This window comes from Chelonia mydas, chromosome 3 (assembly GCF_015237465.2).
Source record: "Chelonia mydas isolate rCheMyd1 chromosome 3, rCheMyd1.pri.v2, whole genome shotgun sequence".
In the NCBI taxonomy this organism is placed as follows: domain Eukaryota; kingdom Metazoa; phylum Chordata; order Testudines; family Cheloniidae; genus Chelonia; species Chelonia mydas.
The window spans coordinates 14,365,560-14,389,296 of NC_057851.1; the positions used below are offsets into that span (position 1 = coordinate 14,365,560).

The following is a 23,737-nucleotide window of genomic DNA, read 5'->3' on the forward strand; positions in this document are numbered from 1 at the left end:
TATGAGCAGTAGAACCTGCCATCACAAGAGAGGGAGTCAAGATGACTCTGCTCTATGATGGGAAGAAAGGTCGCATACATTATGGTCCAAATTCCACCATTAGATATGTGGGTGCTGAAATTAATGTGCATGTGCTTCCAAAGGCTGGATCTGGGCCTTCAATATATTAATCTTACTTGCTTTTCAGAACAATCTTGTCTCCATTCATTAAGAGTGTCAAAAGGTAACCTATGGTCAAAGGCTGTCACTAAAAAGGTACAAAATGAAGGATGGAGTCCCCAATGACCCTTTGATTGCTAAATAAAGATCCGCACACAACTGTACTTCTTCTATTTTGGTATGAATCAACATAAAAAGGAGAAGGATTGGATATTTATATTGGTAACAAGAACATCCAGAGTTATAGTAAAATTCTTAAAAACCCAGGAGTTCTAGAAAAGTTACAAACACTCGTGCTTCAGAGCATAAGTCAACCTCTAACCACCAGAGGTTAAGAAGAAACTTTTCCTGGGGCCAGGTTACCCCATAATTGCCTATAAAAGGCAATTCTGGCACCTTCCTCTCAACAGGACATTGAACTAGATGGACCATGGGTCTGATCCAGTTTGGCAATTCCAAAATTTCTAGATTAGATAGATAGGGGAGGGGGAGAAATCCCCAAACTTTTCTTCTTCTTCAATTTGGCAAGCAGTGGTACATCTCTGAAGAAAGCGATAGTTCATGAACAACATATGTGCCATTTCCAAGACAAATGGCTAATTTCCATTTGGCAGAGATTTTGTTTTTGAAACACAAGAATGGGAAAGAACAATAATTCTGTTTTATGGCTAAAATCCTTACCGTTTTTCTCAACATCTTTTTCATTTACTAATGGGGGGAAAAGGTATCAATCATTAGCAAATCACAATTAAAATTATGTTATTGGATTGGACCTATTTAGTACAATGCACCCTTAGTAGAGCTTGCATCTAATGCTACTACAGAAATCACTGATAGGGAGGCAGGGATGTCTCATTGTTGGAGAAGGGATTGGGTGACCACAACATTGGGCTTTGTTCCTGTGCATGAATTACTCACTGTGTGACCTTTCATGTCACTTACGGCCACATTTACAAAGATATGTAGGCATCCAAAGATGCAGATAGGTTCCTAACTCACTTAGGCACCTATGTAAATCCCACCAGACACCTAACTACCCCTGAAAGTCAGTGTTGCCTAATCGTAAAAGCTAGGTGCTTAATCCGCATAGATACTTTTTGTAAATGCCAGTAGGTGCCTATTTGCATCTTTAGGTAGCTATGCACCTTTGTAAATATATCTCTTAAAAGTCCAATTCTGCAACATTTTACTCTGTGTGAATAATCCCACTGAAATCAATGGCACTACTCATGTGAGTACAATTTTGCAGGACTAGAGTGACATGAAAGTGAATGGAACCACTTCCTTTGACTTCAATGGGCTTTGGATCAGACCATGCTAAGGATTATTCATGAAATGAAGGGTTTGCGGAAACAGGCCATTTGCTCCCTGTGCTTCAGCTTTTTCCCATCTGTAAAATGGGAATAATACTTAGCTACTCATCTGGAATTACTGCTTGTAAAGTTCTTTGCTCTTTCACAGAAACTGTAATTACAGTGTCAGGTAGCAGGAATAACAACTAAATTATCTTGGTCTTTTTGGTTATAATGTAATTTTAAACAATTAAATGCCCATTGCTAAATGTTGATAGTCAGCTCATATAACATTTTATAATCTGAACAGTGGTATTAACATTAAAGGCATCCATGCCATGGATTGATTTATTAAAATGTATTATTTATATTATGGTAGTATGTAAGAACCCCAATCAAGGATCAGTATCAAAGCACTGTATAAACAAACAAGTACCAAAAAGGATATCTCTGCCCCAGGTTACTCACAATCTACAAGTCACACAGGACATAAGAGGTGGACAAAAACAGACAAATAGGGTGAAATGGGGTGGGAGGATGGGGCAACGGTAAAACTAACATTTTAGCAGAAAAACAGAAGACAGGTGCCATTTTAGTATTCAATAATGATTTGTAAAAGATATAGTAACCTATGGTCTGTCAAGCCAAAAATAACAATTTGGGCAGATTGTAGATTTTTGGATGCAACTTGTTTAGCGTAGCCAGAAGAGGAAACTGATATATACAACTACATCATAACTAGATATGATAGATTCCAGCGAAAAGTAAGCCAGACCACCATATGCTATGCTTCTTACAGACAAGGAAGACCTCATTCTTGAGCTCAAGCTAGAATATCTGTAGTTCCTAGGATTTCAAAGCAACAGATGAGTACCAGTCTGTAACCATTAGTAGCTACATACTGTATACGTGCATGTACAATCAGTGTGTGCGCGCATGTGTAAATAAAATACAAACACACACCCCACCTCTTTAGATTCTCCATGCCTATACCCGTCAACACTCTTCCCGTTCCCAGAGTAAATACTCTTAGTCTTTCGAAAGCTTCTCTGTACTAAATCCTCCTATCTGTGATAATCATTTGTGCCCTTCTACTCTGCCTTTGAAACTGAATGAACCATGAACCAAAAGTGCACACACCATTTAAGCGGAGAATGTATTATGAATGTCCATAATGGCATTATAATATTTTCCATATTATTCCCTATCCTATGCCTAATGCAGCCAAGCCTCTTATTTGTTTTTATGACTGATGCTGCACATTGAGCAGAAATCTTCATTCAAGTGTGCTCAGTGACGCCACAATCTTTCTCCTGAGAAACACAAGTAATTTGGGAACTAGCAGACTATGTGCATGTAGCTTAAATCATTGCTGTTGATTAAATGTATCAGTCTAGTTATTCCTTGCAAATGCAAGATATATTGTTTAATGCACCTGAACTTTTAATTCTTTAATTAAAATATGCAGGTTAAGAAAACATGTTCTCTCTCTAGAAGTTGTATAAAGAGATCAGTAACTTTTTTCTGTCTCACTACTATGAATAGCAGATATAATGCTGTTGTGGATAACCAGCATTTGGCTTGATTTCCAGTGCTCATTATTAGTAGGTCTAGTCCATTGATTCTCAGACTATGATTCATGACCAGTGGTGGTCTTCAGAAAACTGACTGGTCACATTATCCTGGCTTTCCTCCTCATTTTCAGCTCTTAAATTGCTTTAAAAAGACAACTAAAATACACTAAATATTTGTCTGATTTCACTTTTCCAAGGAAGTAAGTGTTGTTGTTGTCACAGAGTTGCTATGTGATACCATATGAGAAGGGAAGTGGCCCTTGCAGTGGCGGATAGGAGGAGGTAGGTCCAGGCAAGTCACTCTTTTAAGATGCAGTCTATACTATGAAAAAGTTAGTGGTTTCCTCGTTAGTGGTTAAAAACTAAGATGAGGCATCAGATCTGGATTTTATTCCCAATACAGCCAAACACTTGACTGTGCTACTTTGGAAAAATCACTAAGGTCCACATTTTCAGAAGTTTCAGAGTAACAGCCATGTTAGTCTGTATTCGTAAAAAGAAAAGGAGTACTTGTGGCACCTTAGAGACTAACCAGTTTATTTGAGCATGAGCTTTCGTGAGCTACAGCTCACTTCATCGGATGCATAGCATATCGTGGAAACTGCAGAAGACATTATATACACACAGAGACCATGAAACAAAACTTCCTCCCACCCTGTTACCAGCAGGAGAGTGGGGTGGGAGGAAGTTTTGTTTCATGGTCTCTGTGTGTATATAATGTCTTCTGCAGTTTCCACGATATGCTATGCATCCGATGAAGTGAGCTGTAGCTCACGAAAGCTCATGCTCAAATAAACTGGTTAGTCTCTAAGGTGCCACAAGTACTCCTTTTATTTTCAGAAGTGCCTCTTTTGGTATTCAATTTGAGATATCTCACGCTTGCTTTTCAGAGATGTTGAACGTTCAGAAATTCATTGCCTTCACCTGGGAATTGCAGGTGCTCAGCAGTTCTAAAATCAAGTTGGTCACTCAAATCAGTCGCCACTTTGAAAAACAGGGCCTAAACTTTTCTGTGCCACAATTTCCACATCAATAAAAGGGGGATAATATTGACTTATGTCATGCGAGTTGTGAAATTTTATCAATTAATATTTGTAAATAATAATAATTATTTGCACTTGCATAGCACACCTTAGAGGAACTCTGCACACTAAACAAATATTAACTGAACTGGCCTCACAGCATCCAGGTGTGGTAGGAAAACATTATCCGCCCCATTTAGAAGTAAGTGTACTGACATAGCTAGATTAAGTTATTATTAGTGTGAAAGTAATGCCCCCAAATGTCGTAAACAATGTTCATACATCTGGGAAGTTCCTGCCCTTAAGAGTTCACAATCTAGAATATTTTAATACGGCTAAATGTATACACCTAGGAAGAATGTAGGCCATACTTACAGGATGGGGAACTCTATCCTGGAAAGCAGTGACTCTGACAAAGGTTTGGTGGTCAGGATGGATAATCAGCTGAATATGAGCTCCTACTGCGACGCTGTGGCCAAACGAGGTCTGGCAGGATAATTGTGCATCCACATTAAAAAAAAATTGTGGAAGAGCTTTGGTGTGAAGCTACACTTAATCCTGCAGTCACATAGAGACTCCAAGTCAATTAGAGAGCTGTGGAGTCAAGTCTCCCCCTAACCCTTTAGTGCAGTGGGATTCTGAAAATCGCTTGTTTTGACTGCTCTCAACTAAACACACTATGAATCCTCTGCTACTTCAAGCATTTTTCAGGGTGATGTGATGCTCATTGCAGATTGCAATGTCTCTTGAGATGCTGCTATTTGAGCAAAACAGCTGACTCCTTGTCTCATGAAAGGACCTTGCGGGGTACAGAAGACAGTGTGCAGCTGAAATAGCAGACACTCAGCTGAACATACTGCAACTGTGCCTGCTAAGAGGACTGGAGTCCAGAGTGGCAGAGCTACAGAGTTTCATTGTTCCTGCTGCCACTATGTAACTGTTCCAAAGCTAAGGATGTTTTGAAAAGTTACAGAGTTTTTTGGAAAACTTAAAAAAAGAAACTGAAATTGAAAGCGAGAAAAAATACACAAACTCAGACTCCTAGACTTTAAGACCAGAAGGGACCATCATGATGAGGGTTAAGATTTTGTCATGGGTGTTTTTAGTAAAAGTCATGGACGGGTCACGGGCAATAAATAAATAATTCATGGAAGCCCGAGACCCGTCCATGACTTTTACTAAAAATACCCTGTGGGGGGATGAACAGTCAGAGTCCTGCTGGGGGCTGACCTCCGGCAGCTGATCCCACCCCGCCCCGCCCCTGCTCCCGTGGTAGGGCCTGACAGCCACTGCTCAAGCCCCAGAGACTGACGCAGCCCCAGGGCTTCTGTTCCGGCGGCAGGGGCTGACTACTGGCCTGCTGCTCTGCTCCAGTCCCACTGCTGTTCCTGGAGCTTATAGCTGCTCCAGCCCTGCCACTGTGTCTGGCTGAAGCTGAAGAAGGCATGGAGGTCCCGGAAAGTCACAGAATCTGTGACCTCCATGACAGCATTGTATCCTTAATCATTATCATCTAGTCTGACCTCCTGCACATTGCAGGCCACAGAACCTCACCCACCCACTCCTGTAATAGACCCGTAACTTCTGGCTGAGTTACTGAAGTCCTCAAATCACAATTTAAAGACTTCAAGTTACATCATTCATTGTATTGTCTTCTATAGCAAAACAAAATAATAAAATAAAATAAAATAAACTTAAAAATTTGGGGGGAGTTTTTATGAAAGATTTCAGTGCCGGAATGAGGCAATTTTTCATAGAATAAAATTTCAAACAAAAAATGTCCACCTCCTTTCAGCTGTAGATTGACTTCTCTTGTACCCAACAAAGTTGCAAGCAACGTAACTGAAATCTATTGAGTTATACCAGCATAAAGCTGGAGTAGCAGAGTGGTGACTCAGGTCCTGCATCATATCTATAGTCCTCTGAAATGGAGCCAGTGCCATAGTCATGAAAAGTTAGAGTAGTAAAAGGGGGGAAAAGGTGAAAAAAGGGAAGGAGCCTGAACATTCAAGAATTTGAAAATTTTAATTTTTTTAAAGTTCTGTTCCAGACCCTGCAAAATGGAAATGTCAAAATTTCAATTCTGATTGCAAAATCTTTTCCCCATTTTTTGACCAGCACTAGCTAAAAGAGCTGGCACCCAGGGGGTGGTTTCAGTAGAGTTACAATAACAGGAACAATGCAGTCGTGAAACATGCCCACTGAGTATTCAAATGCAGTATAGAGCTCCTTAATTGGCAGATGAGAGTATTTATAGCCCTGATTACTCTAGCCACCTAGTTCAGCTAAAAAGAGTGGAGACAAAAATAGCCCAGTCTGAATTAACCATAAGAGTAGGTAAGTGTGATATAGCCAACGAGAAACTAAGTACCTTGATTATGTAGAATGTGATAAGGTAAAACCAGAAGTGGCTAAGACAGAGACAATTAATGAAGTGCCCATTCTTTCCCCAAAAGGGAGATTAATAATTTGGGAGATAAATGGGGTATTATTGGTTCTTCAGCCGTACCTACTCCAAACTTGCTACACCCCTCATACATCTGATTTGGGGGAGAGAAAAATGGAGAAGTTAGGTGGAATGAGACTTATGACAGAACATTCGCTGCCTTGAAGGATAAGCTCTACACTGATTCCTACAAAGAGGACATAGCACATCAATGTTTCCTCTGAACTACGTGGCTGTGTTCCAAGGCCTCCATTTTTGACCTCTGAAGTATCACAGCTCTATCATATGAAATGCATTGATGCAATAACATGCCAACTGGAACTCATTGGCACTTCAGCTTTGTGGTGTGATTCTGTGCTAATACCATTTACCTTAAGCTCCAGGGCCTCAACATGTTCACATCAAAGAGCTGCTTTGTAACAGCCTGGGAACTACAGTTTCAAGGGACAGTTCTGCCCTGATATCCAGGACCTTGGGAGTTTCCTGCACTGAAGTGTCTCTCTGCTGGTAGAGTTGCAAGGCCACACTTATTTCAAAAGCTGGGCTAGGCAGTGCTTCTTTGAAGCACTCCAAGCCTAGAATGGTTTTGACTCACAAAATTCTCATGAAAACTCATTAAGTTCTGAGACACTCTTCTCTCTCTTATAGAGCTTGGGATAATGTCTCCAGGATAATGAGATGGAAACAAGGAAGGATTGTCTTGTGGTTAAGACAGTAGACTGGGATGCAGAAGATCTGGTGTCTAATGACTCTTCCACAGACTGTTCTGTGGCCTGGAGCAAGACAATCAATTTCTCCATGCTTCAGTACCCAACTGTACAATAAGACTAATGATATCTCCCTACCTCACAGAGAAGTTGTGACTATAAATCCATAAATATTTGGAAAGTGCTTAGCTACTACAGAGAAGGGGACATATATCTACATAGATAGAATTATCTTCAGCAAACCAGAATCATCAACCCAAACTGCTGCAGCTGAAAAACCTTCCGTGCTTCCAAGAGTCACCAACAACTCAAAGACAATGCAGATATGCAGTTAAATGCACCAAAATGAAACTGGTGCTATGAGAAGTTGCTCTGTGGCCCAAGGAAACCAAGGGGAGCAGGGTCAGAGGACACAGAAATGCTGACCAAACTCAATCTGAAGTCTGAAGGAGCAGCAGAAGCTGGAAATCACCCTCACAGCTGCATTATTAATGCAAGGGAGCAGGGAAGGGAAGACAAGTTCATTAGCTGAGCCAGAAGAAAAAATGTGGAATATAGAATCTTTTGTAGGGCAACTGGTCTCAGAAGGCAGCTGAGCTGCCTGTGCATCAAAGGGCCAAAGGGGGAGTCCATGGTGTCTCATATCAGGGAGCTGAGACCCAAGAGTGGGAATCCGGTCAGTATTACATTTTTACAGAGGAATTAGAACGGACACCCTATAAGTCTCAAAAGTCTCCCTTTGGAAAATTCCATTCGCTGAAGGGTTGTTTTGACAAACATGTCAACCAAATGAGTGAGGGCAATTTTGAGTAACAGCCCAAGCACATGGTCATGACAATGGGTTTTTTTTCAGCTTGTTGAGGGAAAACGCACAATGCTTAACAGCTGGGCACAGAGAGAGTGACTGAAGGCTTAAACAGGGTTGGTTCTTGGAGCTCCATGAGCTGTGTGCTGGCTAACTGAGTTAGAAGCTGTACTATGATTTTACTATCTAATTATATCTCTGTTCTTATGTATGAATACTGCAAACAGACAAGGATAAAAGTACTCCATGTCTATGTCCACCTATTTCTGTCCCAAAAAGAAAACATTCATTGCTTGGTGTGATGTTGCACTCCATATGTTTTATGGATATATGCTTATGAGTGTGAATATGATGTAACTGGAATATGCTTTATGCAAAATGTCTCTTGTAAGGTATCATACCAAAGGTTATAACCTACTGAATATATTCCTCCTATTTGTATGCATGTATCATTCTTGTATCTGAAGCTAGAAATATGAAGTATAACTCTGAGTTCCTATTGTAATTATGCAGTGTGGGCCATTAATGGTGGTTTAGAATCTTGATGGCTTCCATTGACTAGAACAATTGGTTGTAAATGGTTTATTTACCTGCACGACTTCCTGTGTACGTGTGGGCCAACCCAGGAAGAATGGAGACTAGGGGTCTTACAGTGACATGTGACCATGTCACATAATAATGAAATCCATCTTAAATCTGGTACTTTTCCATTTAGGAGGAGGGGTGGGGACCCAGACAGACAAAAGATTCCCGCCTTGTGCCAAAGCTATAAAAGGGGGGGAGCAGGACAAAAGGGGTCAGTCATGAGAAAACCCCTGCTTACCACCTGAGATGCCTGCTGGAACTAACAAGGACTGTACCAGGGGAAAGGATTGGGCCCAGACTAGGAAGGACTCTAGTCTGTGAAAGAAGCTTATTGGAACACCTCTGAGGGTGAGATATTACCTGTAATCAGTTTTGTAATGTATTAGGCTTAGACTTGCGTGTTTTTGCTTTATTTTGCTTGGTGATTTACTTTGTTCTGTCTGTTATTACTTGAAACCACTTAAATCCTACTTTTTATACTTAAAATCACTTTTGTTTATTAATAAACCCAGAGTAAGTGATTAATACCTGGGGGAACAAACAGCTGTGCATATCTCTCTATCAGTGATATAGAGGGCGAACAATTTACAAATTTACCCTGTATAAGCTTTATTTAGAGTAAAATGGATTTATTTGGGGTTTGGATCCCATTGGAAACTGGGTGTCTGGGTGCTGGAGACAGGTAACCTGCTGAGCCATTTTTAGTTAAAGTCTGCAGCTTTGGGGGCATGGCCCAGACCCTGGGGCTGTGTTGCAGCAAGCTCGCGTGTCTGGCTCAACAAGGAGGGTTCTGGAGTCCCAAGGTGACAGGGAAAACGGGCTCAGAGGTAATTTCAGCACATCAGGTGGCAGTCCCAAGAGGGTCTTTGTGACTGAACCCGTCACACTGTATTTTCTAGCAACACATTCTAGCATCCTATTGATCTTCTTTACTCTGACTATAAATTGCCCATTGTCTAATTACCACTCTTAAAAGAGAACACTCCTGTGTGACCTTTAATGGAAAGGCGGATTGGGGAGAATATAAAACTCTCAGTCTTGTTCTTAACTTCACATTTGTTCCATAGTTTCTATAACACAGCTGAGAAACACTAATAGAATGGCTTAACTGTGCTAAGCATAATGCACCTGATGTTCACCTGCAGCTCTCATTGACTTCAACTACTACAGTGAATGCTCATTTCCTCCAAGCCAGGCACAGTGTAAACACAGTGATTCTGTATGTCTTAAAACCTACTGAAAGTAAACTTAGAGAGAGTCTTGTCACATCATTATTCCAAATAACTTAACATTGTGATTGAACCCATTCCTTCTTTGGAGGCTCTTTACCATGGAGTTCTGCAGCCTTTACACAATGGTCATCTGGGGAAGGACAATGCTGGAAAGGGAAACATGCAGCATCCAAAAGAGCTACATCACAGGTGCCTCTCAGTGATTCATTCTGCGCTGGCAGCAGGCACCCCACCCCGTACTGTCACGTCACTGGCTAAGAGTCTGGCTTACCACAGGAACTGAAGTAACAGAGCCCGAAGCACTAGCAGTAGCCCTGCTGTTCCTGTGGCTCCAGAGAAACATGCACAAAGTTCTGGGCTATCAGTCGCTTTTCATTTACACAATCTTTCCCACACACAGAAAGCAGCTGATTATTTAGAGGTTGAGCATCCGTGTTGATTTTGTGCCTCTTTATGTTTACAACCTATAATCAGCTGGCAACTGGGATTTTATACCGAGAACCAGAGCCCAGATTACCCAGCCTATAAACATATGTAAAACATTTACCTTTACAACTCTCTTATTGTAAATTGAACTCTAGCATCTTGCTTGTATGTTCAAATGTAATCTTCTCCACATCCTCTCTCCCCAAAGCCAAAGTGATCCTGCTTTTCAAACATGAACTGATACTGACACAGATTGCTTTCCAGGTCAAAAGAAAGAGGCCTCCCCCCACACCTTTGTTATTTATTCTACTTAATCAAGTACTATATAAGAATAGATAACACACATGTACACGTTTCCTCAAGCTGAGCTATTGCACTTGTGTTCAATTCAGAGATTGTTTCAATATGGTAATCATATTTCTGTTTGATTTCTAACAATTCTGCCAACGAGAAAACAGCTATCAGACATAAAAGCACTCTAAAGAGAAATTATAAAACATTACCTCAATTCTCATGTTATTTGGTATTTTTCTTAAAACGCCATCTCCTGGAGACCTGAGATTATGTAAACATCTCAGATATGCTTACAAAAACACAGTCCCCACGATTGTGGAGCAAAATCTGAAAACATGCACTCTAAAGGCTCAAGAACCAGAAGACAAATAAAGACTCAAAATGTATTATTATATAATAATCTCACGATTTTTAAGACCACCTCATAGTGTTTGGAAGCCTGACTCATGATTTTTTCAGTGTGTAGGGTTGACAATATGAAAATGAGCAGTAATACTCTGCCCTTCTAGAATGCCTTTCCCTTGGCTATCTCAAAGCTCTTTAAAAACATTAAATCTCCCAGCATCTCTATGACTTAGCCAGTTTCACGACTGGAAAAAGTGAGAAACAGAGAAATGAAGTGACCTGCTCAAGGCTGCCAAACAGATCAGTCTCAGGGGAGAACTGCTATCACTGTCCTTGCACTCCCTGAATGTCCCAAGTCTAGAAGTGGTGTCAGACTGCTAGACTTTCCAAAGGGAGAGCAGCAAGGGAAGGGCAGAACTATGGCCGGAACCCCTCCATGCTTACATCCAATAATGAGCTGGGATAGGAATATGCACACTGTACCCTGTCTAAATGCAGATAGCACACCTGGCTCCAATGTGCATTAGCCCAAAGTCCCCAGAGCCAGTCAGACTAGCCCCTCTTTGCTTCCCGTAAGTGCACACTATGGGTTAAATACAAAACAATGGCCGCTCTGCATATACAGCAAAGCTTTTTCCTATCATTGAGATACCTTCCATATTTCACGCTGTACCATAGCTGTGGTGCACACAGTAGGCTCATAATCCTTTATATTAATGCATTAATATTTATTATTATTTGGATTGTGTGGTGCCTAGAGACTTCAACCAGGGATCGGGCCCCATTATGCAAGGTGCTGTACATGGATGGAATGAAGAGATTCCCAGCCCGGAAGAGGTCAGTCTAAGAATCTCTCAATTGTAACTTTAAAAAAAATCCTTCATTTTTATATTACTCTCTCTTTTCCTTTTTCACTGATTTCTGAAATCTCTCTTCCAGAAATAAACAAGATTTTCATTAATAAATGTATTTCTTGCTTTTGTAAAAATGTCTCTACAATAAAATGACAACCTGAAGGCATTAAAATAAAGTAGAATTCTCATTATATAACTGAACTATGTAACTTCATGAGCAGAAATGCGTTTGACGTTTCCATCACTAGTATTTGTATTTACCTATTTTATCTGTCTAACAAACAATCTTGGGTGTTTCTCCTTGATATCTAAGCACCATTAATTCTGCATCAGGAAAATGGTAACATCTGCATTAGCCTAATCTGCTCTCTGAAATGTCATATTTATTATTCAGAGGGCCAATTTATACGAAACAAAGGGGACAGGTGATTTAAACCTATGATTGGACAGCTTAGTCTATTCACCATGGCTCTCTGGGCCTCAATTCAACACTTTAACTGTGGGTTTAATTAAATGAGATGGGCTAAGTTGACACCACCCAATGTCCATTGAATGTAACAGGAGTCTTATTGCTAAAACTTTCCTCGCTACTGTGGAAGATTGACTCCTAAATGACTGCTCGCCCATATTGCAAAACCTAATGAACTACCACATACCTTATAAGAAAAGTGTCATCCGCTATCTGTTCAATTTATTATTGAGATAACGTGCCTTTCGGAGACTCAGAGAGATAGCTCCCTACAGTCCAGGGTTCAAGTAAACAGCAATGTGTAACTCCAAGGAGGTGACATAGATTCCTGGGATTCTGTCTGCTAGCAGCTCAGGGAGAGGCACACTGCCCCGGTAGGGAGGGAGAGCCAGCAGAGTCCGCTCAGCAACCAGTAGGGAGGGAGACGCCATCCCAGGGAGAAGCCATTTGGTAGTCAGGCTGGAGCCAGCCAGGAAAAGGGCTGGACTGGCTGTGTGGGGAAGCTGGTGAGTCTCATCCTCCTGAGAACAGGCCTCTAGGGACCTTACAGCGGATCCCTCAGCTGGGTTTTTTCCTTCCCCACTGATGATTCCCAATTTGTAGCATTTGCTGGGAAACTTCCCAGCCAGGTTGAGTTCACCCTCCAGCTCCCTAGGTGAGACCAGTCACCACATGGTCAGCTCTGCTCTGTCTGCTAGTCCAGGGAAGCTACCTGCTGAGTGTGTAACTGGAGGCTGGGCTAGGAGGCTACCGTTTGGATGTTAGTGTAGTTGTGTAACCTACACCTTGAGCCCTGCACCCCTTTGTGGTGAGGGGAAATCCTGGGACCGACGCAGCCGGATTCCTGCCTGAGGAGGACCCCTGCCAGCAGAGAGCAGCCCCTCTGCAGTGACTGAGTCTAGAGTCATCTCCGAACCTGAGGATCATTCATGGAGTTTGTGAGTGCACCATCGTTTAGTTAGTTAGTCAGGGAATTTGTTCTGGGGACCCCCTACTCCCTGAACTGTGTCCTCAAGCCAGGGATTAAGGGTTTGAGGATTTTATAACCTGCTGCATATTATACCTGTGGATGGATTTACCACCTTCTCCCACTTGTGAGTCCTTTGGGCTGTACTGAACCCAGTCAGCCACGCTGCTAAACCACTGCAGAGAAGAATTTTGTGGTCATAGGTCATCAAGGGCCCCAGCAAAGTATGCATACCAACAGGACACTAATTTTACATTTGCTACATGAAGTCATGGGTATTTGCAGTGTGGGCACCGGTGACCCTAAAAATAGTGTTTTACCCTGTTATGTTGTATTTGTCTCCTGTTTAATATAATTATTGTGTTGAATATATTTTATGTGTTTGTGTTATTTCATGGAAGTCTCCAACTATCTGGCAAGTAAATGGGGATTACTCTGTAGTTAGAATTTTCCGCCCATGCTGCCCTGGTGACCCTGCCAGGAAGGAGCAAGGGGGTGGAGGCACCACCAAACAATTTCATAGGAATAAAAGAAAGAAAATACACCCCGCTGAGTGGGTGGCGGGATCCAAAAGAACCCAGACCTGTCCATCAAAACCTGTAAGCGGATTGGCATTAAAGGAGGTAACCAGGTGGAGAGGGGGCACTACAAATACAATAGCGGGCAATCTTGCAGTGCAATAGCTTAAACCACAGGAACACCGAATTTCAGTTTCCCCCTTTGCAAGTCAACTTTAAGGCATTAATGGCATTGGAAAAGGTGTTGTGCCAGTGTTTGCTTCCCCACCCCCGAATCACCCTGCCCATGTGCCCCAAAAATGATTTTTTAACCACAGAAATACTGCAATGTCAAGTCCTATCTGTCTGTCAAGTTTTATGCTGATGCCCATCACCATAGTGTCTTAGATCCTTCCATGTAAAAATCAAAGGCAATACCGAAGTCCCTAGCAGAACTCAGAGACCAGTCTCCCCTGTTTTTGCTGGAAGTTTCCTTGGAGGACCAAACAGCAGCTGCAGTAGCTTTCTCCACCTTTTAAGTGTCAGGAATGTTAATTTTTTAACAAAGAGTCTTTTCTCCCTGCTCTTTGTTCAGATGTTTGAGTCAAAGAAGTTTTCAACAAAAGCAAAGAAAAAACCATGCATCTAAACAGTCTGATACATACTCCCTTCCCCTCTCAATTGCTGAATTGTGGATCCATGTGCCAATTCCTTCAACATCTCCTTAACCAGTTTGCTCTCTTTCACCCCACATTCCTCAGCCATTCTTCCTGCATGATACTACTCATGCTGAGTCTAATCCAACTGCTTCTGAAGTCAATACTAGTCTTCCTGTTGACTTTTATAAGAGCTGGATTGGGTGCTGTCATTATTGTAGTACAAACAGGCTCTAAAAATAGCACCATAATTTTATTGCATAATCTGTATTCAGCATAAAATTCTATAAGGTGTTAAAAGGCACAGTTCACTCTCTTGTGAGTCCTTGTGAATACTTCTTAAAATTCCAAACTTCAGATCTCTGATGTTTTTAGATGAACAAGCATAAGCACAATCAAACATGTCCGTATGCACTGCACCACTTCAGCTACAGGAAACATGTCAGCGCTGGCATGAGTGTTGTCAAGCACCCCTGAAATACGCATCAGCAACTGGACTTTCTGAATCTGTTCGCTAACTGTAGCAAAGCTATTGCATTTAAAAAAAAAAAAGAAAAAAAGGACAGCCTCTTGAATTAAACAGCCTCATGCTGGTAACACATGAGCAGCTGTGCATAGTGCACATAGTACCACCTGACCGCACAGTAACAGAGCAATACAATGTTAAATAAAGAGTACAGTCTGCTGGAAAATGACGACTGGCCAAATTCTCAATCCTTTACTCACACTGGTGTGCAGTTACTCACACAAGTATGTCCCATTTACTTCTGTGGGACTACTCATGTGGGTAATTAGAAGAATGGGTTCAAATTCTTGCCCTAAATTAGCACACACCCTCCCTTTGTCCTCCTTCACCTTCCAAAACCGGAAGACTAGTGCACTGTATTCAGTTGTTTGTATCTGTGTCCTCTAAATAAGATGCTACATCTCACTGCATTTTACCTCTGAGCTCTGTGAGATGATTTGTGAAAGTCACACTTACAATTCCGCTTTCAAAACTTAATTTATTGGGGTTCTCTTTTGGTAATATAAGAATAAATGAAAAAGATAATTAGTTTAATCAGGGAGCAATTACCCATGACTATTTGACAACTAATGCAGAAAATCAAGGATGACGAGTGTAGCATATTAAGCCTTAGAATCAAGCATTGGTTTCAGGTCATTCATATTATACATATGTTGCCCAGCTTTTTACATATAGCTACATTGCGGATGCACCAGAAATACTCATTACACATTTTAACCCTTTAATAAAAGGTACTACTTGATTGGACTCTAAAAAAGGAATCATGAAGACCACAATAAATTGCTGCTACTCAATTGTGTGGAAAAAAAATGAGCCATTTAAAGCTAAGACACAAACCAATGCACTGTTTCCATATCTGAATTGTCAAGCAGAAATTGGTATTTTGACAGCTTAGAGCTAGGAAAGTGATATTGGATTAAAAATACCTTTGAGAAATTAAAAATGAGTCATTTTTGTTACCAAGATGAAACATGCAGGCTTCAGTTATGCAACATCTTTCCTGTATCATTAAATGGTAAACAGAAGGCTGTTCTGTTAGCGTATCAAAACCTAATGAAAAGCAATCATCAGTCTCTCTCATTTGCTGTAATTAAGATATCCATGCACGGCATGTGTTTTTACTAGAATTTCATCTGCCTACTTCTTTTAAACTGCTCTACCCCAACTCCTATTACTCTCAAGGCTCTCACAAGAAGGATCTGTAACAAACAGATTGCAGGTGCATACCTTAACCTCTTGATTGGTAAAAATCTCCACATCCACCACACAGGCAACCAGAGTGGAGACATCACAGTCCATGCTACGGGCTGGCATCCCCCCCTCTTGTACACAAAGAGTTAGGCGGCCTCAGAGTTATGAATGATGAGAAAGCCTGATTCAGGACGGCTATTGAACAGTCCGAAATTCTGCTTTCGGGGCTGACGACAGCCGTAAGCCTCTGAAGCAGACTCTTTGCACTGAACTGAGTCGCTCCTTGCTTCTGCCTAGTGCACCCACCAACTGAGCAGGCACAGCCTAGTAACAGCACTGTTCCATCTCTCCTGGCAATGACATCACCACAAAGACTGACATAAGCTAAATCTATTTTTTTTTCAACCCTTTTATCTCCGGGCAGCGCAGTGGATCAAATTGAACATGATTATGTGTTAAGTCTGAACTGGGACTGAATCAATTCAGGCAGAATTCGCTGGCAACTGAGTCATAGCTGTTGTTTCAGCTGAGTGCTTATGCTGGCAAAAAAAGATCTCCTGACACTGAAAGCTCCACTCTGGGTGTAAATTAAGTCAGCATTTAAAGCAGTCGAACACGGGGACGGAAGATTTTATTTATTCTACCTTAAAAATAAAAAGGGGGCGGAGGAGGGAAATGAGGATGCCAAGGTGTGTGTTTGTTATTGTACGGCTTATGCTAATATTCTGATGTAGATTTTTGTTTTGTTTTGTTTTTTAACAGCTGCATCTTTGTATTGGAAAAGCTACAGAATACAACCCCTTGGAGTGGAAGGTGGTCCAGCCACCTTGAAAGACGTGATTTGCACATTGCAAGACTGGATCCTGTATCTGTACACACAGATAGCAATAACTAAAACCTAGGTAGTTGTAAGGGCTGGCTGTATGCAAACAGGAATTTGGCACCCTTCTCAAAAAACAACTGGAAGGAGAAACACACTCTTCAAACGAGGACTCTTCACTGGACCACCATTATCTTACCCACCCTTACAGTTGTTCCTTAATGAACATACAGGGGCAGATCTTCACCTGGTGTAAGTCAGTTTAACCGCTTTGAGTTCAGTGAAGGAAAGCTGATTTACCCCTTGTCGGGGGGCTGAAGTCCGAACCTGGCAGCACTAGTGGTGGTGGTCTGGGCTGTAACACCCCGTGGCGAGAGTTAACAGCCAGGGGTAGGGGAACCCAGGCCCTCCCTGCTCCTCCAGGTTCCAGCCTAGGACCATGTGAATAATAGCTCAAATATGTGATCTAGGTGCTTGGTGCCCTTACGCCTGTTTCCTGGGCCACTTCCTACCCTGGCTTTGGTTCCTCAGTCAGTGACACTGATCTGTTTCGGGATTCCTCCTGGACTTCTCTCTGATCCCACTCCAGAGAAACTTCCTCTATCAACCATGCCCTGTTATTCCCAGTGTCTGTGGGGTGAAGGGCCTATGGTGGCTCGGCACTGGGGACTGGTCTCAGCTTTGTAGAGCCCTGATGGCTTCTTTGCAGGAGCTGGCAGTGCATGGCTGCTCCCCTGTTCTGTCTGCCCAGACTGAACTGAGCTGCTCCCTTTGGAGCTGTGTCTCCAGTATGAGCATGGCCAATGGGAGCGGCTGGGTAGGGCCTTCGGGGCCCAGAGCTGTTCTCTAACTCTCCGCATACGCCCCATCACACACCTGCAGAATATCTAGCTCAATGGGGTCCATGATTAGAGCTCCTAGATGACCCAGTAACACAAATAGACTTTATCACCTTGACAGGTTTCAGAGTAACAGCCGTATTAGTCTGTATTCGCAAAAAGAAAAGGAGTACTTGTGGCACCTTAGAGACTAACCAATTTATTTAAGCATAAGCTTTCGTGAAGTGAGCTGTAGCTCAAATAAATTGGTTAGTCTCTAAAGTGCCACAAGTACTCCTTTTCTTTTTATCACCTTGTTGAAGTAAAATATAAATGATAACTAATCCCATAGTTTGTGGCAATATTTCAAGTTGATTTTTTGTTCCTGAGGTTTTTATATTAAAGGGCAGGTAACGTTTCGTATCTGTGTTGATCCATAAATAACGGCCACTGCTGGCATATCTGCTCAATTGAAACAGTTTTTGTTTTAAGCCTAAAGGCAAGATTCCAGGATAAATCAGGTTCACAGACAGAAAGACAATGAAATTCCAAATTAAAACACATTTTGGGGAAAATAAATGGTTCTGTACCAAAATGCTGGATTTGAATACCTGCAACAAACTGTCACACCAAATCCATCCAGTCCAGTATCCTCTCCCTTACAGGGCCAGCACCAGATACTGTGCAACAAATCCCACAGTAGTTAATTATAGAGCAACCTGATCATAGATGAAGTTTCTTCCTGACCTCCATAGTTTGTGGTTAATTATTCTACATCAGGACATAAACTAATATAACCTTCTAAAAATGTACCCTATCTAATATAAGGAGGATGTCCCCACTACTTCCCCACTACTACAGTTATCTACTCCTTTTCTGAATTGTCCTCCTCATTAATTATCCTTTCTTATTTGTACTGTGATAGTGCTTGGGAGTCCCAGTCATGGAACAGGACCCCATTGTGTTAGATGCCAAACAAACACAGAACAAAAAGACTGTCCCTATGACAAAGAACCTGCAATCCAACTACTGTATAAGACAAGAGAAAATGGGTGGATACAGACAGACAGACAGATTGGGGAGCTGAAGGAAATGAATGAGAATGTTATTATGATTGGCAGCAGTCTCAGCACACCAGCAGTTTAACTGTTGTTGAGGTTTTTTTTGTAGCATTCATGACTAAAGAGGTTTTTAAGAATGGAGGACAAGAGGGTGGCTATCTGGATGTTTACAGGGAGCTCCTCCCAGGTATGAGGGGCAGCATGGCAGAAAGCACGAAGATGCTCATTGAAGGCTGGCATCAATGGCTGATCCCAGGAGAGGGTTGGCATTTTGATAGCAAATGAGAGATGATAGGCAGAATAGGGATAAGCCATGGAGGGCCTTGTAAGTGAACACAGCTACCTTATGTTTGATGTGGTGGAAAAAGGAGAGCTAGTGGAGAGGGGCAAAGAGTGGTGACATAGTCAAAGCGACAGGCTATGAATAAGACCTTTACAGCAGCATATTGAATGGATATGAGCAGGGCAAGATTGGATTTGTCAAGGCTAGAGAAAAAGGATGTTGCAGTAATTGAGATATGAAATGAGACAGCCTGGAGAAGAGTTTCAGATGTGTGGATGGATAGAAAATATATATGAGAGATTTCTGGAGAGATTATGCAGAAAAAATAGGCAAGATTTAGCCTGGATGTGAGGATCTAGAGAGTGGGCCAAGTCAAAGATGATGCCCAGGTTATGGACCTGAGTGACAGGAAGGACAGTGTATTGGCCACAGTGATCAAGAAAGGTGAAGGGGCAAGATCCTATGGAAATGAGTTCCACAGGTTATGTGTTGTGTAATAAATTACTTCCTCTTAAAAGTTTTAAATTTGTTCCCTTTCAATTCCATAGAATGTCCCCTTGTCCTTCTATTATGAAAAATCAGTAAATAGGAGTAAATCAGTAAATAGTAAACAATAAATCCAACTGACCACCTCTATCCTGTTATTTATTTTTGTACTTCTATCATACCCCTATTATACATTTTGTCTCTAAACTGAACAGTCCCCCACACAAGGGCAGCTTTCTGTGCCTCTAACTATTTTAATTTCCTGTCTCTTCTTGCCTATTCCCAACATATTCCTAACACAATCAAACATCTTGTATGCTTTTTGAACACCACCACATATTAAAATGCTTTTACTGAGCTGTCTACAGCATCACCCAGCTTTTTTTTTGCTTTTTTTTTTTTTGGCCAAGTGGTTACATTAATATAAAACCCAGCAGGGTTTATGAGTAATTCAACTTACTTCTTCCAATGTGCATCACCTTGCATCTGTTAAAACTAATTTTCATCTTCCATCATGCCCCGCATTTATCCAAGCTTTGTTAGGCCTCTCTGAAATTCTCCTTACAGTCTTGTCTGGTCTTAATTAACATAATTAATTCCAGATCATTAATGTATTTACTTCAGTTTGTATAAGAATAAAAAACTTCCACGGCCAAACTCCCACAACCAACTATGGCCAGGTAACAGACATCATAAGATTTCAGCCCTTACTCATTTAACCCATAAACTCTCCAGATATCACACTTCTAATGTTCGGAACGGTGGTAGTAACACAAGGGGATAGAGGCATTTCTCAAGTTGGCTTGTCCCACGCCACTGAAGGCTTTACAGTGCAACATCTTGAACTCCATCTGGAAACCATGAGACAGCCAATGTAATGAAGTCAATGGAGTTGTACCCTCTTACCAGATGCTGAATGAGTCCCTCTGTCATTTCTCCTAGTTCCTTCCCAACATATTTTGATTAGTCACTTGAAGTTTCCCATAAATATTTCTTGCTTTGCCCATCATAAAAATTGTGCACTGATGTAGATGGGTACCGTGTGTGGATGCTTCAGAGGTAGAAATTAAGAGAAAATGAGACCTCCTATGAAACTGGTCTGGGTAAGGGCAGTCAAAAGATTTATGTTTTTATGAATGCCCTTATGAAATCATCAAATGGGCTTTAAAACTTGCAGTATTGCTGAACACCAAAACTCTAGGAGCCCGATTTCCCCCCCCCCCCCACATACACCAGTGTGATTCCACTGACACTAATGGAGCCATTCCTGATTTACACCAGAGTGAGAGAAGAATCATGGCCAAGCCTTCAGACAGAAGAGCTCAGACAACAAGAAACAATGGAAGATCAGCTCTATGGGACAGAGACCATCTTTCAGGCCTTGGTCCATGACTGGGGCTCTTAGGCACTATTGCTATACAAATAATTAATAATATGAAAAAATGATCACAGTTGCAATTAAATCATAAGTTGATAAACCTAAGCAGTGCCTAGAGAGCTTAAGACCTGAGACCGAAAAGTGTTTAGTGCCCTCAACTCTTATTGAAGTAAATGGGTCAAATCCTGAGGTCCTCAAACAAACTGCCCCTGATTTGTCCCTATGGGAACGGAAGGCACTCAGCATCTATGAGGAGGTATCTGTATCTTATCATATCCAGTTCTCAGTACCAGTATCAGATACACAATACCTGGGAACTGGAAATATCTGCAGTTGATCATTCATGAACAGGTGCAACAGTGTCTCTCAGGATGTGAGAACTGTGCACATTATTACGAATGGTGGTAATACTATGGTAATGCCTAGAAGCCCACAGTCCTGGACCAGGATCCCATTTGCTAGGCACTCTACAAACACAAAACAATACAATGGTCCTTGCCCCAGCTGTCCATCTGGGTTTTGAACGGAATCGCACAAATGGACCATGGAGTCTTTCAGGTGTGTGGCAGAGCACACAATTAAGGATTTTTTCTCCCTCCGACTACCATTCACACACTGCAAGGGACGTGAGGGGAGAGCAGAAGTTCATCAAGCTCCCTGGCTTTCTTGCACATAGGAATAGACTTTTATAAATGATCTGTTGCTTTCCCCCCAAAAGTCCAATCATCATAAATATTAAAAATACTCCAGCTTTATCTAGATAAAATAGATAGTAGATATAAAAAGGCACTGTGTGTGTTATAAATATCAAAACACTGAACTGGCCCCATCTTGTAATAATTTGTTTACTGATGTTGTGATAAATGCAAGGGGGGCGGGGAATAGCTCCCTTTTATGGACACCCAGCCAGCCAGTAGCTATAAAATCCCTCTTAGTAGCTGTTCTCTAATTGCTCTACCTGTAAAGGATTAAAAAGTCTTACTGCGATGCATAGGTAAAAGGAAGTGAGTGGGCACCTGGCCAAAAGAGTCAATGGGAAGGCTAGAACTTTTTAAAATTGAAACAAGGCTCCCTTTTTGTCTGTCTGTTGTTGTTCTCGGGGAGAGGCAGACAGGGAGCAGTTAAGCTGTAAGAAGCTTGGGGCCAGGTATGAAAAATCATCAGTATCATACCTAGAAACTACTCCTCTAAAACCTCAGAAATGTAAGTAAATCAGGAAATATCTAGAAAGACGTGATTAGGTTTAATCCCTTTTATTCCTCTTTATGGCTTTTGGACTCCTCTGCGCTAACCCCAAGTGCTTTTGTTTTGCTTGTAACCTTTAAGCTGGACCTCAAAAAACTATTCCTGATGCTTCATTCTTGTAGTTGCTCTTTTTAAATCTAGCAGTAGCCTAAGTTACCAGATGTATTATCTTCCTTTTGTTTTTTTAAATAAAATTTACCCTTTTTTTTTTTTTAAGAACAGGATTGGATTTTTGTGTCCTAAGAGGTTTGTGCACATGTTGTTTAATTAGCTGGTGGCAACAGCTGGTTTCCTTTGTTTTTCTTCTCAGCTCTTCCCCGGGGGAGGGGGGGGGTGGAAAGGGCTTGAGGGTACCCCACAAGAAGGAATTCTCAAGTGAGCCTTCCTGGGTTCTCAAAGGGGTTTTGCACTTGGGTGGTTGCAGCATCTACCAATCCAAGGTCAGAGAAAAGCTGTAACCTTGGGAGTTTAATACAAGCCTGGAGTGGCAAGTATTAATTTTTAAAGTCCTTGCAGGCCCCCACCTTCTGCACTCCAAGTGCCAGAGTGGGGAATCAGCCTTGAAAGATGTACTGTTTATTGGTGAGCAATGGTGAATTTTGCTCTCAATTTCATTAATTTTCTTTTTTGTGCAATTCTTTTCTTGTTGTGGGCGAGGACATTTAACTGATTCTTCTTCAAAGTCAGCTGCATTCTTTAGGATCAGGATGTGGGGACAGTATCTTCCTGGCATCCATAAACACACCTCTGAACCACTCTTGAGCCTTCCCCATACTGAAAGGATGGGTTCACTGTTGGCTAAAACACCAGCCCAGAGGCCCTGCCCCACCCATATTCCCAAGCACAATGGCCAATGAACGTTCCACACTGAATTATTCAATGAAGTCTCTTTTTAAGTTGCTACATGTGGATTCTAACTCTGCTGGGATATGACCTTTTCCTAGGCCAAAAAGCTTCAGATCCAAACCCATTAGTCAATTTTCCAGGAATGTAGTAAATGGCTAAAACCATAATAAATTAGGCCCTGGAAAAAACCATCTGTATGGGACTACTTTTGAAGTATTATCAAGCTTGAACAAATTTCCAGAGGCGAGATACTTTTAAAGGAAGACCATCAATAAAGAAGACATCAAATAAAGCATCTTTGAATTTTTTCAGTGATGCTAACTAGATAAATTGTACGTCAAATCCAAATCTTCTCAGGCCAGAATATATTAACTGGAATTTCATGGTAAGCAAGCAGCAGCTGTGTATCCAGCACCTACAATACCATCAATCTTTGCTAGCTGCAACTGTCCCTCCATCCAAAGTTCCATTGAATTGTGGCTTGACGAGAACACTGAAAAAAGCCCCTCTCTGCTCCACCTCCATTTTAAACAAATAATCATGAGGCTTTTTGAGTGTTTCAGCTAGAAATACTTGGTATTTCTAATCATTAGGTTTTGAGATTTACAACAGGTTATAGAATTTTGACTAGGAAAAAAAAAAAGCTTAGTCAATGCTAAAATGATCTCCTGAAATTGATAAGCTTTTAGCTACAGGAACATTAGAGCTCGCAAAATCCTTAGCTACAGGGTGCCTTGGCTGTCATTGAATTTT

General features: G+C 41.5%; 1 protein-coding gene across 4 annotated transcripts in view; it reads right to left on the reverse strand.

Moving 5' to 3' along the window:
• RCAN2 (regulator of calcineurin 2) overlaps positions 1 to 23,737 on the reverse strand; it is a 161,694-nt gene that overhangs the window by 58,107 nt on the left and 79,850 nt on the right. Inside the window, exon 1 of one of the 4 annotated variants that reach the window (XM_027824189.3) lies at positions 16,084 to 16,418. The exons of the other annotated variants lie outside the window; for them this stretch is intronic. Within the exon in view, the coding sequence (XP_027679990.1) occupies positions 16,084 to 16,170 (87 nt within the window). The 5' untranslated portion in view covers positions 16,171 to 16,418. Of the gene's footprint in view, positions 1 to 16,083; positions 16,419 to 23,737 lie in introns of those variants that run through there. 4 annotated transcript variants of the gene reach the window in all.